Genomic DNA, 18,330 nt, shown 5'->3' on the forward strand with positions numbered 1-18,330 from the left:
TTTTCTCGACAAGCCCTCACCCCTCTTTTTCATTGTTTCCTGTCTCCCCTGACTTCGCTTTCTCTTTCTGCTTCCCTCTGTGCTTCCTTCAGTCTCCCTCGAAGACACGCAATCGCCTTTGTATTGCATATGTCATTCCAACACTTAAGAAACAAGCAAACTGTGAATGAAGGGGAATGTTTATTCACTTTCTGATAACAGCGAATGAGCAACATTATGAATCCCGGACACGCATTTAATCCAAAAACAAGAAAAAGGATCATCAATAAACAACTGTATAGAAATCAAAAGTGAGACTTGAAAGACGATGGGACAAACGGAGATGTCGAGTGTCACAGATCCAAGAGGGAATGGATGCCTACGCATTTCTCTGCCGAGGATCAATGTACTCAAGACCCAGATGAGTAAATATGTCCTCCTCGCTCCTTGCTGTCAGGAACTCTCTCTACCAAGGAGACACAAATTACAAAGTCAGTGGCATGGGCAGAAATGCACGGAAATTTGTAAAACCAGACACACAAAGACGAAGAAGGGCACGTAATATTTGGGATTCCTTCATTATTTGTGTGTATTTTTTTTCCTCAGTGCCTGTTTCATTTTTGGCAGTATTTAACACTAAAATTACTTAATGAAACTGGTTCATGCCTACAACCCATAACCACAACCATGCCAAAATAACAACAAACTTTACTGCTCTGCCCCACACAGGCTCCTCTTAATTACAAGGATTCAGGACTCGGCTTTATCCACATTCATGGGCTCACAGTTGGAAATTGTAGCTCACCTAACACGTCGTATAGCTGCAGGGTCACTGGCATCATTTTTCACTTTCATAGCTATCCTGTTGGCTGGATAGAACCAGCCAGTGGGCCGGTTTAGGCATGACGTCATGCGAGAGAGACGGGACATCGGCTTATCACACCAGAGCTTAGTGTGGTCAGAATTAATGGATTTGGTTGTGGTATTTTGTCAACAGAATGCATTTGGTTTGATTATAGAGGTTTTAACACTTTGGACAACATTCTTCCTTGGTTTGGGGAAGACTCTTTTCTGCTCTTTTCTTCTCTGTCTCCATACTATAATGTAAATATCAGTTTATTTATATATATATATATATATATATATATATATATATATATATATATATATATATATATATATATATATAATTTTGTTGATGTTGTGTCATAGTTCCAGCTTGTCACTTAGAACATTTACCTAATTTGCACCTTGCATCGTCTTTTCTTTCTCCCCACACTTTGTTGTAAGTACTTGTGCTACTGCAGATGAGATGAGCACTTTCCCTGACAAAACACGACTAGGTTATTAACAGCTGGCTGTCTACCATGCCATGTGATAAGGGGTTATGTCTCCATAAGAGCGCTGACGAGCTCTGACTCACCTTGGGAGCGGGACTGCCTGGAGAGAGAATGAGCTGTGATTTTGACACATCCTGCCTTCAAGTGCTAAACTGGACCTGACATGTGCAAAAAGGATGGGAGGAAAAGCCAAAAGAACGGGAAGCAAAGCTGTCAGCTGGAGGCAGACATACAGTAAATGGGAACAACAAGTTGTCAGCCAAGAGAGAAATGAAAGTCCACCGTATTAGCTTGTTAAAGATAATGCAAAGGACAGGTTGGCCATGAGGCAAGGAGATGTGAGTATTTAATATATTCAGGGAAGTCCGAGAATAGCCTGCCAGCAGTCCAGACCTGTCTCCCATTGAAAATATGTGGTGCATTAAGATGAGCAAAACACAACAACGGAGACCCTCGACTGTTGAGCAAGTCAAGTTGTACATCAAGCAAGACAGGGACAGAATTCCACCTACAAAGATAATACTACTACTAATAATAATAATAATAATAATAATAGTAAATCCCTCAAAAGATTGCTTGAATGATTCGACAATGTATGAAGTTGTTTTAATATATATTTTTTTAGGTATGTATTGTTTTTTTTTTTGTATGCGTACATTTTGTGCCAGAAAGTCGTCCATAGGGTAATGCATTTGAGAAGGGCATAAGGGTTATACATGTTTTAAAAAAGCTGTGTTTCCTATTACATAGTCATTGATACTTTAATTTAAATCATTCAAATTGAACCCCTTCCTCATGGACGTTGGGTTCCACCAATCACACTTTTTCACTGATTCTGTCTGCTGCCTTCATGGACCAATTGTAGGTTAATTTATGGTGTAAAAAAAAAAATCCAATTTGGTGGCCTGAGGATCAAGTTTCTGAAATTTGCCAATTACGTGGCACTGATATTTTCATCAAGATGTCGCACATTTGCTGATAATGGTTCACAGATGAGTGTGAAGCTCTGGGGATGAGAATCAGCACCTCCAAATCCAAGTAAAGGGTACCTTGTAGCCTCTGGGTTGAAGTTGTACCTCAAAAGGAGGAGTACCTCTAAATGTATTTCCAACTAACAGAAAATGGAAGGCAAAACCAACAGACATATCTTTTGCAGGGGGCCCTAAAAGACAAAGCTCTTAATTTACTGGACAATATTGATCCACCCTCAGCTAAGGTTGCAAGTATGAAGAACAAGACTGTGGATACATGAGTTACAAATGAGTTCCCTCTGCAGAGTGGCTGGGCTCACCCCTTGTAGACTCTGCGAAGTGGGAAGCTAGCTCTTGCTTGTTCTCTGTTATTGTAAAATAAAAATGTATAAATTGACGTAGACTTTACAATGCCTGATTACTAAGATACATATCTGCCAACAAGGCATTTAAAGTGGGCATAAAGCAACTCGCGATGTTATACAATACCCTGCAACTACAATTTTGAGCCAGACCCAACTTAATGCAGTGTTTTGTTTGCCGCAAAGTATTTGGCAAGAATAAAAGACCTTAGACAAGCTTTGGTCATTGACGTTAATTTCAGATTCAATACATAAATACAAGAATTGAACATAAATTATTTGCAGAGGTGGGCATTCCATCAATATTAATTTAAGGTCTGTCAATCCATCAATGATGGACGCCCCGTTTGTTGTTGATTAACTTGATGATGGGAACGTGACGAAAAATTGACGGACGACACATTTCCAGAAGTGGGATTTTGTCCATCCTGTAATCGTCAATCCTTCAATGATGTAATGCCCATTTTGTTGGATGACGAAAGACGGAAGCATTGACGGGCGCCCATTTTGATGACGAATGACGGATTGACGATTACAATGCGATACGGCTTGAAATACTGACGAATTGACGATGGTGGAAGGTTAGCCAAACTGTTGACGAATGACAAATGATGGACGTTCAAAATTAATTGACGCGCCCACCTTTGATTATTTTATGTGCATACAGTATCAAATGTAAAATAGTGAAGCCAAAGGGTATAAACTGAAAATAACACAATATAAAAAAATAATGTGGGTCCTGAACACATGAAAATAATGCTAATGGAAGGAAAAAAAACAGCTTTTAAAGCAAACATGGTGAAGCAGCATTTAGCAAATAAATGGAGTAAGCTACCAACAGAAGTTAAGTCAGCAAAGTGTTAATGCTTTTAAATGATTGAGGTTTTCTAAATCACATTTCAAAAGACTTAAAAATAATTATTTTTCTTGCACAGTATAGTTTTTTAGTCATTTTATTTGGCTTTCTTTTCTGTGCTTTGATTTTACATGTACTTTTAATTATGTAAAGCATATTGAGTTCCCTTGTGTATAAAATGTGCTATATAATTAAAGGTGTCAAGTCTTGCCATGCATTTTACTGAATCTAAAGCTGTTTAAAGAAATACAGTACATTGCTAAACTCAATACTGTGCTGTTGCACAAAAAAAATTTAAACATAAAATACAATATAAACTGAGAAAACTATGTGGCTTGTTTGTGTTTTACATTAATTGTCATATTTCATCCCTAATCAAGTCAGAGACTTTTCTGTTCCTGAATAATAATAATAATAATAAAAATAAAAAGTTTGAAAACGCAATATGACCCAAAGTGTGACAACTGTTATTTTAAATGTGTTTCCCGCTTACATTTTTGCCCATAATCAAGATCAGACATTCCGACAGGATCTTTCAGTGCTTTGTAAGATTGCGTGTGATGTCTGAAGGTGTGATTGCATTGATGAAAAATGTATCACACAAATTCAAAGGGTGCTTCTTCTTTCATAGTGATCTGACTTCCTACGTTTCCCGTCCTGAGAGACTTGGATGATTCTTTTTTTCATGTTATTATTTTTTTGGGGCAGCTGTAAAAGGTGTGGCCATAATCAGAAAAATAAGACCTTAGCTGTAATATAAATTCATTGCAGTTTACTCTGTCACTTGATAACAATTTGCTGTTTATATGCACCTCATGCACACAGAATATTTAGAGGAATAATGTTTGGTTGTTTGTTTTGAGGAGAGAAAAAAAACTTGTGGAATGGATCATTTATATTACAGTGAAATCATATTGAGACACATTAAGTGGAGCACACAGCCTTTAGTTTTTGCTTTGCTCATAACCTCAGGCCCATTTATTGCTCTAACAACTCAAATCAAATAACATGCAGACATATCATTGTAATTTATGATGCGGCACACAATACTGAACTCGTAGGTGATAACAGGCTGAAGCTGTATGGAGGAGTGGGAGAAAACATGAAAAAGTACTTGACACGACTGATGTGATTTGCAGTAAATCCACTTCTACTACAATACATGGCAGGGCCAATTGTTCAGAGGGAAGCCAGGACAATTGAGGGCATCCTGCTATAGGGGAAAACAGAGATGAGATTTCCAACATTACAAATTCAGCCATTATCGCGGATCAGGACTCAGGTCCTTTCTTTGGTGCACTTTTCACTTTCCTCGATTCCCAAAAACCTCACATACCTTCGCGAGGTTCTTATTTATTTACTTAGCACAACCAGTGTGTCTTATGTACCTTGGACTTTGGCCATTCGCAGGAAGACTGCCCTTGATAATGCAAAAATATTGTTTATTCCTGCTGGTGCGTCAAAGAGGGAGTTCAAAACACAGAGCAGCTGTTCATTTTAAAATATCTGACTGAGAGGTGATGTAGAGTTACTAGATTGGTACTCAGCCAAGCAAAGACCTCAATCAAGGTCAGCTCTAATTGTTATCAGCACCAATTTTCACACCACCACCCGCATAATGCTTTGCATCAGAAAAAAAAGTTGATAACATTGAAAAATGTGTTTTTGTGGAAATCCGGGAAAACTGTAACATTGTACCCCTTAGCAGGGGTAATAGCAGTTAGAAAGTATGTTCGCCTAATTAAGGAAACAATATCTGTGACAAGTCAAGCTCAAATGTTAGCATCTACAGCAAAAATAACAGAACTGGCCTCACTATTCCAATATGTGTATATTGGAGTGCATATGTAGTCCTTGCTGCTGCATTAGCAACAACCATTAGCAACCCGTCAACATTCCTGACCAAAATGAAAGCACTGTTACCATGAGTCAGTGTCCTTGACTTAATAAGCTGCTAATCAGCTACATGTTTCTCTGTCCTCCCCATAATGACGTCCCTCGTGGGTGTGAACACATACGAGTCCCTGCAAAACATCTGCCTCTTCTCTGTTAGCCGTCATCCTCTGTGTGCCACCCGGCCCATAGCTTGATGGATGGGGCAGATGGACATGGCTGCCTGCCCAAGCCCGGACAGACCGCAGACACATCAAAGAAGGACAGAAAAAAAGACCAAGGGAAAAACTGGAAAGTTCATCAGCACAACTTTCAGACATTGAAGTAGTTGTGGTATTATTTATACTTTCACGAGTATCAATTAGTAGGGGTGGGAATCTTTGAATGTCTCATGATTCGATTCGATTCCGATTTTTGGGCCTGCGATTTGATTCAGAATTGATTTTCGATTAAGAAAGATTTTTCATTTAAAATGATTTGATTGACAATGATTTTTGCTTCAATCTATAGATGTGCAAGGAATTGTAATGATCTACTCCAGTCTGACTCGCTAATGCTAAAAAAAAAAAACCTTTACTGGAATAACTTGATCGTGACTTTTTCCTTCTACTCTCTAATGTGGCTACAACTTAACAGTGTATTAGACCGCGTGGAAACACACTGCCCCTCAGTGGCTAAACCGGGTACAACATGAACAGCGCTCCCAATAAAAGGCACACACAAAGGCAAGACAATATAAAATAATTTAAATAAAATCGATTTTGGGACATTTATAATTGATTCTGAATCGTACTAAATGAGAATCGTGATTCTTATGAGAATCTATTTTTTGGCACACCCCTATCAATTAGGTATGGACTATGCTCATTAATTATCGATCCTAAGGATGCATTCAGAAATTGCACTCGTACGGAAACTCATAGCCAGGGGCTTGACGACATTCTTTTTTTTTGCTCAGTTCCATTGTTCGTCCACAGGTGGCAGTAGCGATGGGAAATTACATTTTCTGAGTGAAGGTAACTCAAATTTGTTAGTTAGCTAGGCTCACTATAAAATGTCAATTTGGTCAATTTAAACTTGTGAGTTATTAATTAAATAGTACTTGTAAACAATAAGAACGCGTCAGATTAATAAATAGCTTTTCTGTAGCACACTCAAAATACTCACGTATTCACACACTGGTGGTGGATAGCCACTGCTGCCCTATGGCAGGCTGGCAGTGTGCTCCTACCGCCAAACATTCGCACCAGCCATAAACAAGTGTGAGTTCCATTGGAGGAAGCTACAATGAGTTAAGGTCACTTTTTGTTTTAAGATATACATTTACATTTTACAGCGCAGGACCTGGATTTGACACCTCTGGTCAAAACTGAAAATACAATACACAATTGATTCATGTTTACTGAGACTGACACATTTTTCTACCACGTGTTGGTATGGCAACCTCAACTGTGATTCTAGACTTTCTATGTCAGGGCACAAATGAGGGCTGTGACAAAGCAGAACAATTGCTTTCTACAATTTGGGACAAACTGCAGGATGTATGGTGAAATATGAAATCAAAAAGTGACCTGAATACCACGGAATATATTTTACAAGGTCTGCGTGCTGTTAAAAGGTGCATCTTTTTAAACACTAATAGATGTCTTCCAGGAGACATTTTCAGGCCAAACTGAGCCTTAGAAGTGTAACATCCTCCAATGACCTGACAATGTCTACAGAAGAAAATTTGTTAATCGTTTGCCTTCGCAGCTCTAGTCAAGACGCTTTTCGACTAATATGGAAAGACTTTTAGTCTTTTGTGGTTCAGGTGTGTCTCTGTGCTTCAAGTTAGGAATCTCAGTACTTTCATGCAGTGGAGCTAAATTACATTGACGGAAAACTGTACTGGGGCTCATTAAACATTGTTAAAGATTGAGCTTACTACTGTGAACGTGTGCTTAGCATGGACTTTTTGAACTAACACGTAAAGCCTAATTAATTGTAGCCAATGGTTTCAGACGAATGAATTGGTTTGGTTGCAGTGAGCAAATTGTGAAACCTTGATCCAAAACACAATTAATGCATTGTATTGATTTTTTAATGCAAAAATTAGGGCACCTGATGTTTTCTAGAAAGAATGGTGCTATTGATCCTGGTAATAAAGTGCCTCTTTCCGTTGACATGTCTTTCATGAAGAGAATTTCATCTCAGGCAAAAAAAAAAAAAAAAAGATTAATTCATAAATTAAATAGAATGTAGTTGCTCCTGTTACTAAGTTGCTGAGATTATTCTTTGCAACCCACAATAAAGTGTGTCATGCAAATGCACTCATGCAAAATGCGATCTATGTGTGTCCAAATGCCAAATCTCCCCTAAAAATTATGTTGCACTACAACCAAAGCCATAATCATAGATATCATACACTTAACTGAATGTACAGTAATGTTTTGGTGCGGACATTCTATAATCTAAGTATTTAGGGTTAGAGGATTTATATAATTTTTTCACAAAAAAATATATAAATCTGTAAATTCCTATAGTAGGTTGAGTAAGCCTTTTCTTAAAAAAAAAAAAAAGAATGCTCATTAGTAAGATAAGGAGCCACAATAGCACCAACCTTCGATGATTTCCCACAAACAATTTGAGCGTGTGTTTTTTTTTCTTCCAGAAGTGTATTATTATTTCCATTAATCAGTACACAAGAAGTAGCTCTCCGTTTCAAAAATCAACAGAACCTTCCAACCCCAGAATCACAAAGTATCACAAGACACCTATAGGCTATTTGTCCATGAACTATCAAATAGCCTGCTAACAAACAAACTGATGGTTAAAAAACTCAAATATACTGTACAGCTGTATGATTTTATTAAGCTTGGTGGTGTTCTGTGTGCTACTTTGTGGTAATCTAGTTATGCAGTAAATTATGGCATTGTGACAAGAGAAGATTATGTATGATTTATGATGTTTTACATAGGTCATGCGATTCTGGATGGATGGATAGACTGCAGACCGACTACACTGCAATATGGCCACTTGCACAATATAATGATATCAGTGCAAGCGTAATAGCCAATATTCTGCCTTTATAAAGATAATAATATTGATAATTTTTACTGGCACAGAACAACATGTTAACAATATTTTTAGTTTGGTACATGAAACACTCAACATATCATTACTTCTGCATAAAATATTTCATGAAAATTTCCATTTTAACACCTTAAAATCCTCAATTTAACCGAATCTAAGGTCATTTAAGACTGATTCATAGAAGTTTGATAAAAGGGCATTATTGCAACTTAAACCAGATAATATTTTGTTGTTTATTGCACAATTGTTAATATTGATTCTTCATGGGTAAAAAAAACAACAACAGTGATTACTTAAAAAGTGAATTTGTCTGGATGGCAGCAGAAAAAAAAAGGCTGTCAGAGGAAGAGAAAGTGGGTTGTCGACAAGGCACGTGTCCGCCTTCTACAACAATCAGCCACACATACGCTCTTCTCGTCCTCCACTCGGCAGGACCTCAGGTCAAACACCAGAGACACAAACCAGAAGGGCACATGCACCTCACTAATCACACCAGCAATTAGGAGAAGAGTCATAAAACATGGCTGCTTATAAAACCTCCATATTGGATTTAGTGTTGTTGTCATTATCCAACCTTTCCCGGCTTACTAATCAGGCTGTAAAGCAGGCAGAGGTCCAGTAAATAATGAATTCCTCATCAGAAACATCGCGACCCAACTCAACATATGCAAATGTTATTGCTCTCTGCGCCTGTGAGGAGCAAACGTTTGCAAATGAAAATTGTTTAGTGGGTTTGGATGCCCCAATGTAATGGCCATTTATAACAATGAGAGAAGTGAAAAAAGCCTGATGTTTTCAGAACCATGAATACTGGAAGGAAACATTGGAAGTTTGTGATGCATTATTAGCATTTTATGATGCCTGAAATGAATGAGCATTTATTGCTACAGTATATATGCTTCCCCCAAAAACTATTCTGTTTTGAAATGTGATGTTTGAAATGTGATTGGCAAAGCACCAAATTTTGGGCCACAGACTTATGGGCTTATGACTCATAGGAAATTGTGACACTATTAAGTTTACAGCTGTTGTTCACTTCATGTTAAGGAGTTTGGTGAGAAAATGCTTGTAATATATGTAAAAAAAAAAAAAGAAAAGAAAAAAGAATTGTAATAAAAAGAACAAACCTACTTAGTAAGAAACATGAAGCCCACTTTAATTGCTTGAGAGGACCACTTAAAGTGTAGCGGGAGCCAAATCTGGCCCCCGAGCCTTGAGTTTGACACCCGTCTTCTGGTGGTATGTGAAAGAATCACTGAATTAAATGTTCAAATGTTCATTTTTTTTCTTTTTAATGCAATACTTGTAAGTGTAGTTGTATTTACCTTTTAAAGGGGAAGTCAACCTTAAACATTACTTGACAATAATATGTTATATGTAACGTCACTAGTCTAAACATGCCATTCTGATTAACACTACATTTGTGGAATATGAGTTTTCAAGCAAAATCCAGCCGGGGTTTTTTTCCATTTTATGGAGCAGCCATTTTGCCATTTGCTGTCGACAGAAGATGACATCACAGTTGCTCAGGGCTCAGGCAACAACCAATCACAGCTCACTTGTTTTTTGAAGCTGAGCTGTGATTGGTTACTGAGACCTGAGCAACTGTGATGTCAAACTCATATTCCACTAAGGCATTATTAACCAGAATACCGCAGTCTGGCTGCATAGAACATATTTTTTTTTGTTTTTTGGGGGGGTTTGGGGGTTGATGACTTCCGCTTTAAGTACAACACATTTGTATTTAACCATTTAGAAATACTGTAGTTTTCCCAAAAAATCTGTACAATTTTAAATTTTTAGGTAATCACCAAGTTGAGATTTTTAAAATATATTTTCCATTTTTAGGCGCAGTGTGTTCCAATTGTGCATAAAGTTACAGTGATATACAATAATATTTGATATACATTTTAGCAATAAAACCTCTACCTTGATTTTGATTTAAAAAAAAAAACGTCTACTGTAATTTAATATTGGTTATAATGTTTATGTCAAGTGTTTTTTGAGCTGGCATTGTGGTAAAAGGTTTGAAGCATTGGACCAGAAGCTTTTAAAAACAAAGAGGTCATAGCGAGGACAGGAGTGTCTATTTATGAACTCGCTGCTTAGAACTAGATTTGAGCATTTCTTCAGCTTCCTATTGCAAATGTTCCCTAGCTGTCACTGTCTTCGGTCACTGCACCTGTTTTCCAGCCTCAGCGGACTCGGAAGTACTTGAACATGGAGGTGGACGTCTCACGAACAAGTTGTGGATTTTACTATAGCGATAGCAAGACTTGCTTCTCTCGTTCTGTTTATTGAACTTTTTCAGCCACTATCATCGTCATCATCATCATCATTCATCACCTTCATCATCATCATCATCATCATCATCACTTGTGTTGCTATTACTAAAAAGTAGATCCTTACCAACGATGTTGCCAGGTTATTACAGTTGTGCACTGTACAACAAACGTGTGCAATTGTTGATTATATTGCCTTAAATGTGTTAATTAATCATTATTGGCAGGTAAGCTGTTGTTTCGACAGCAAACAACTCAAGTGTTTAAAAGGTTGACAACTGAGCTTGCAGTTGTACAGTATATCGTCTCCTCCTCCATTTTGAGCCACACAGAACACCCCTCTAATGATAGCAGAAAATTAACTTTCTCTCTTGCACCAAGACTCATGAATAATTAACTGGTTTGTTGAGCAGGGAGCAGGCGCTTTCAAGACCATTATGGGTATTCTTTATATGGAGGTTAAGAATTCAGGCTGTGAGTTGGAAGCGAGAAAACTCTTAAGCCAACTGATATGAGTAGTTAAGCAGGGTCGTTCCGCACTTCTTAATCTCTGGATGCTTCTGATAGGAGCAAGTTCAGCAAATCCTCTTCATCTACTATATTAAGATTTTTTTATTTTATTTTTTTACAAGAGAAAATTGTTATTTCAGTCTGAGATCATTTCAACAAAATGTTAAAGTCCCTCTCATAACAATTTAATTTAGACTATCATTTGTTTAAGAGTCCCTTGGGAAGAAGCTTTTTGTGGGAGCGAATTTTGGTGGCGAATTTGCTCAGCCTCTTTTCCATCTCATCACAATAGTTAGGGGCAGTAACTTGGAGGAGACTCGTTTTAAAATGAGCAAAGAGAAATCTCATTTGAAATAATCAACATGATGTGGCGAGGATGTCAGTAAAAGACACGTTTTTCAAGCTGATTCATTTCAAATGATTAACTTTACGGAAACACTTAGATAAGGGAGGTATACATTTGTTGTTTTGTCGAATACAACATGCAGGTATAGGATGACAGACCTCAGATCCGCTGCTAGTTCCAATTCATGAATACATAAACTTGTCTCAAAAGCATTCTGATTGTATTTTGGAGGAATTTCTTTTCTATATTTGTTGATCTGATTTCTGCCAGCCTTCCTATCTGTTTAACTTTGCGGGCCATTTTGATGAAATAACAGCTGTGAAACACTTTTGTGTCATAAGAATGAATGTAAATACATTTAAAGTGTATGTAACCGTGGTGATCAGAAGGAGAAAAAATATAGTTTATCAAGAAAAAAATACATCCAAAAGTGTATTTTTTTGGGGGTAAATCTGAGTTATTCTTGCAACTCTCACGGAAGATCCATCAATATGTGACTGGCGACGCCTGTTTGCTGATGAGCGAGGTGAGACAGAAAAGGTGTAAGCAAGGCGGAAGCCCGTCTATCAGGTCAGGTTACCGGTATATACTTTCTGTTTACATAAACAGAGATGAGAAGTACTGAGATTATTTAGTTAAGTAAAAGTACAATACTGTACTTGTGTAAAAAACAACTTTGGTAAAAGTAAAAGTACTCACTCAATGAAATACTCAAGTAAAAGTAAAACAAAGTACAGGCTCTGAAATGTACTTGATGAGTAGAAGCAATAATTATTTTTACCAGATGTTTCCTCTTATGTCAATTTGAAAGATATTAATTAATTGAGCAAAAAACGCTTCATATGATTGGCTTAGTCAGGAGGCATTGACGGTGGCTTTTTTTCTTCCAAGTATTTTAATTGTTTTCATGCAAAACCAAAAGTAACAACCTTGTTTTGAAAATGTATCGAGTAAAAAGCACAGGTGCTCATGCTAAAATGTAACGGATAAAAGTAAAAAGTAGTCTAAAAAATAAATACTCAGGAAAGTACAAAGCAATGGAAAAAATTACTCAAGCACAGTAACGAAGTATTTGTACTTTGTTACTTTCCATCTTTAAAAATAAATAAATACATATCCGAGTCTACATCCATAAGGAAGCAACGTGACACTTAATAGTAACTAATAGGTGCGAGTGACAGCCTGTCAGCGTTGTGACGTCGCATACGCCCTAAACATGGCGACGAGCATTAAAATTAACCAGCGGAATTATTTTGGCAAATACAAAACTAGAAACAAAAATGGGAGCAGCAGATATTTATCAAACTTTACAATTTATGCTCCGTTTCCCCATCAATACCTCAAAATTGGGCTCTGGAGGTAATTTTGTTGAGATGTAACTGCATGTTAAATTCTGGTTGCTAGGTGAACGTATAGCAATAACAATGAGAGCATCAAACACTTGATAAACTCGTTGTCTGCTAGAATGGCATCAAGTTTTCAGTAAATTACTGAATTTACTACTTGTTTACTACCAGTGATCCAAATGTGGGCAAAGTGATCAAAGCATTTTAAATGTGATTTAATGATTCATTTGCAGTTTTACTTTGCAAGCAGGTCCGTGTGTACACAGACTGCACAGATTTTTGAGATGCTCAAGTAGAATGTGTTTATAGACCACAAATCAACCACAACTTTAACAAAGTGCGGCACAGAAAGAGTGAATAAAATAGGATAGAAAGCCTTTACAGTCATTTTCTACAGCGCAGATACAGAAAAAAAAGTCAGGTTATGAAAACATACAATACGAGATAACTAACTGCCAGGATGAGCATGTTTATGTCAACATTCCCACAGCTCGAGAGAAAGGAATTGGCAGACAGCAGTGCCTTGTCGCACATAGAAAAAGCAACATTTTGAGTGAGAAAGTGCACATGCTAACAAGTGGGTGCATTTATTCCAGGAATACTTTTTGTCATATTCATTCACAACTTGAGCCGTAAGGTCACAATATAAAGTCTGAGGTCACAACATGAGTGAGGTCAGCACTCCTCTTAGCAAGACATACTGTCTGCTCACTTTCCTGGTAATGTAGAGTCAAATCACACAAAGGCTGCACAGTGACCGCAAGATCAGCTTGAACCAGCCCGGTGATTGTTCATTCGAGTGTTCCTCTAAATAAATCATGCATGGGCCAAACTGAAACAGGAGCCCCGAGTGGATGCGTGACTGTGCCACCGCCAGCTCAGTGTCAATTAATGCTATACGACAAGGCAAACATGGTCCGGCAGCAGACAGTCCTGAAACCTTCTGCCTTTCACTTCATCAATAATGGATCACATTTTGCTTCTATTATGAGAGCTCAACTTGATTCAGATTCATCCTGCAATGCTGCTTCACCTCTCTCATTATATGCGCACCTTTCATTCTATCTAGTATGTTCAGACGAGAAGAATGCAGCTTGTTGGTATAATAGCCAGCTATTTAATTCTATTTTACTGCCTCAATACAAACTATAATTTCTCTTTTTTTGCGGATGGATAAGAGTTTGGTCGAGAGGAGGTTGGATTGGTAATAGCGAAGGCATGAAATAATGGTCACACAGTCATCATCCTGAAAGTGTACATGAAGTCACCCAATTCCACACACATAATTGCCCATCTTAACGTCATACAACAGCTGTTCAAACACAATTTATGAAAAAATATGTTTGATGGCAACTGACCTCAAATATGTTGCCAATCCGACAAGCAAGTTTGAGACGTTAAACACATTGGGTGCCACAATTTAGGGACCTGTCCGCTAAGCCTGCAGTCAATGAAAGTCAGGTATTGCCAAATGCTTGAGTGTTACTAAAATGAGAGTCCAGCAAAGCCTGAATCTTGTCGCTTAGCAACAATCACAGCTTGACAATCAGGACGCAGCATGTAGAAATGGAGCTACAACATTAATTATTTTCCAAACTTTTAAAGAAACCAATAGGCCTTCCTATTCAACAGCTGGGATGTGTTCAATGTTGGAAAAGGTTTCCCAAGAGGCTGTAAAGGGGGCATCCAACCAGTCTTTTAAAATCAGAAGTTGTGAAAGGGTCAAGAATGTTTCCACCAATGTGCATGACACAAACACTGCATGTGAATTATCTCAGATTTGCAAAAAGTAATTAATTATATAGTAGCAGTTTTACTGGTTGTGGTTTTCTCTATTCTTACAAATGACTTTCCGCCAATCCATTTATACAGTTTCCCTCTTTCACATTCTCCAGTAATCCCCATTAAAGTGCCTTAATTGTTTCTGTGGCCTCGATGTGCAACAATGCATGCAGTGGCTGTATCTTGAAATGAAAAGTCCATATTTTTGTTCTCCCGTCATAAGTGTCACTGGTTGGCTGGTTAAGGTGAACAAGCCTGTACTCCTCAAGGGGAGGGAGGACATAGAAGTGCTCATCATACATTTGCACATATGAATAAGGAATGTGTCAACAAACTGACCAAGGAATTAAAAAACACTTATGTTCCATGCAACTATTACATGCAACTGGTGTCTTATAAACAGTATGGACAGGCATAACTAATTTTGGAACTAACATACTAGCATTGACTGTCAAAAGCCAGTCTCTAAAAAAAATCAGAACACACATACAGTAAAGTAAATGTCATAGCAATCTTGAAATTGTGCATTACTGCAGCAAACATCACAGCACACACTCTGTCACTGCATAACCCATTAGATAAAATTATTTACTTGGCTAAATTTACATTACATCCATTATTATGCTCTTAAAGTATATTCTACTCACAGTTTCTGGGGCAACTGTGGGACAAAGCACGCAAAGTGCTCAAACGCAAATAACACAATAAAGAGATTCTGAGCAACAGCTCCCATCTTTTTTTCGTTTTAATAAGAATAATTTAAAAAAGAAACGGAAGCCTGTCGCAAAGACGTGTGACATCAACGAAACTTATATCTCCAAAAACAGTGCAGTTCATATTATCTATTATAATTTTTCTCTCGGCACTACAATTGTTTGTGACACATTGTCTTTTCCAACTTCCAGAAAAATAAATAAAATAAACAAATAAATTCCACCATTTCTAATGGTATGCAACATTATCTTTCAAATGAAGAATTGTGAAATACTCTTTCATTCTTTATCAAGTGACTAACGCAGTGGGAATTCTGTCAGGTGATTGTTGTGAGTAGTTCATATTGATTATTGGTCTAACTTCCTTTTCCTGCTGGTTTTCTGTCCAAGGGTGCTGATTCAGTTTGCCATTCATTCAGTATTGCACATACAAATGTTTTCCATTGAGCAGGCACAATTGACAATCAAACTTGTAATTGGGGAGGAAAAAAGAAAAAAGAAAAAAAGAACAACAACAACAACAACAAAAAGAACCTGAGCAATTATATTCATCTGTCAGCCCATTTACACAAGACTGTTTTAGGAGACGGTGGGTTCAAATCTTGGCCTGGGCTATCTTCTGCAGAGTTTGGGAAAAACTGTACCGATTAGGTTCAAGCATCAAGTTTGGGGTAACAGAGCCTTAACCTATGTAAAGTGCCTTTTTTGTATCCCAAAAAGCACTTCATAAATAAAATGTAATGTGTGCAGCATAATTGCATTACAGTGAAGCCCTATTAATTGTGGAAGGTATGTTCCAGATGCACCCAAGATATATGAAAATCTGCCAAATAGGAAGGGCAGAGATGACGTACTATTCTAATTAATGATAGCCTAATTAAGTAAGTGATTAGTAATTTTATATTTGTAACTCATTTATTTTTTATTTAGCGATTATTTAGCAATTATTTAGCAATTATTTAGCGATATAGCGTTCAATTAGCAATTAACTACAACTTTGGGGATTTGCATATGATTGCAAAATGAGCTATAATACCAACTTTCTATGCCCCCACTAGTCTAAACATGGCATTCGGATAAATATTGTGGAATATAATATTTGTGGAATTTGAATGAATTTGAATGTTTTTATCCATCTCAGTAGGCGGCCATTTTGCCACTTGCTGTGCACTGATAATGACATCCATGTTCAAGTAACGACCGATCACGGCTCACCTGTTTTCTGAGTTTGGTCATGTGACGTTCCGCAAGCTAAGCCGTGATTGGTCATTAGCTGAGGCCTGAGCAACTGTGATGTCATTTTCAGTCGACAACAAGTGGCAAACTGAGATGGATAAAAACGGTTGAGTTTTGCTGCTGTTTTGTGTTTAAACTAGTGGGATTGCTTAGAACATGTTATTGTAAAGAAAATATTGGGGTTGACTTTTTTTTCTTCTTGAAAAGTATTGGCTTTGGAGATGTAACGATTTGACCAGAGAGCGACAACATTTTCTCTCTACTCTGTAGGAACAATTGTTACTGCGCAGCATGCCTGGTTTATGTGTTTTCAATTGTTTTGTAAGCCTGTGAAGAGCGATTGTTTTGACAACAGTGACGTCTGTCTGTATGGGAATTTTTCAAAAGTGCACAGCTGCTCAGTAGCTGCAATTTGCGCTGTGAGTGGTCTGAGAAATTGTGTTCATTACTCTTGGAAGGGAAAAAGCTCAAACATATTAAGTAAGCAGACACTTGCAGATTGCCAAAGAAGTAGCTTACCTACCAAATAGTGTTTTCTGTCCCCTTGTTTGTCTTTTCTTTTAAGTGCTTAGTTGTCAACTGTGGTCGAACCTCAAAGTCAGTGGCATACAAAGATAAGTATGCGTTTTGTCAGATGCCTAAAACATTTAAAACACTTTCACACGAGCACTTCTGTCATCCACATGAGTTCCTCACTTCAGTATACTGCCACCAATTATAACAGCTGCTAAATTTGGCTGCTGGGTGTGCTCCCTGCTTGTTTTGAGTTTGTCACCACACATTCCAAGGCTGAACATTTGCAACATTTGAAACAGTCCAATTTTCCTAATCCTATTTACAAATCCAAATGAATGTTGTAATTTCCCATTCTTATCTTAGAGCCAGAGGATGAGGCTTCTGCTGGAATGTTTTATATAAGAAATGAGCAGCAGGCATCCTGCAGAGCTGAGATATGATACTTTAAATCTGACAAACCTTCTTTAGCAATTTACCTGCGGGGGGCTTCGTGTTTTTATTACTGTATGATTGGATGACAACCAATTTCAGAACTAACAAGAAGTCACATGCTATGATGACATTTTTAGGTGCAATTTGTGCTTTGTAACCTGTAAATTTTCACATGCTTAGAATTAATTTTGGAGAATAAACATAACATCTAGACGAGTGGCTTTAAACCGTGTTGGAGGTACTGAACCCCACCAGTTCGCTATGCGCATTCACCCAACCCTTCTTCGAACCAGGGGCAGCAGATACAATGAAAACATCAACGGCCCCAGAATTGAACCTTGTGGAACACCATACGTTCCATTATACTGTGCATCCATCCATTTCTTGTGTGATTAAGGGCTATATAAATAAACTTGACTTGATTCATCATCTGAACCGCTTATCCTCAGTGAATTCTTATTGCACACGTTTGTCCGACCACTTTCTTTTTTTTTGCTCGACAGTTAGTTTGAAGGGATTACAATAATAAAGAAATCCCATGATGTACCATTGCAACAGTCACAAGTCAACTACTAAGCACACCAAATTTCCTGCAGCACAAATAGGCCAAACAATGTAGCGTGATCAACTGCAGCCATTGATGGCCAAGCGGGGCATATCATCGTGAATCATTTGAGTTGGGTGTGTGTCTTGA

General features: G+C 37.7%; 1 protein-coding gene across 1 annotated transcript in view; it reads right to left on the reverse strand.

Moving 5' to 3' along the window:
- Window positions 1–241: 241 nt before the first annotated feature.
- dntt (deoxynucleotidyltransferase, terminal) overlaps window positions 242–18,330 on the reverse strand; it is a 64,827-nt gene continuing 46,738 nt past the window's right edge. Inside the window, exon 11 of the mRNA XM_086093461.1 lies at window positions 242–445. Coding sequence (XP_085949587.1) covers window positions 359–445 — 87 coding nt within the window. The 3' untranslated portion in view covers window positions 242–358. The remainder of the gene's footprint in view (window positions 446–18,330) is intronic.

Source organism: Leptonotus elevatus, chromosome 13 (assembly GCF_054856555.1).
Source record: "Leptonotus elevatus isolate MCC_2025b chromosome 13, RoL_Lele_1.0, whole genome shotgun sequence".
Lineage (NCBI taxonomy): Eukaryota > Metazoa > Chordata > Actinopteri > Syngnathiformes > Syngnathidae > Leptonotus > Leptonotus elevatus.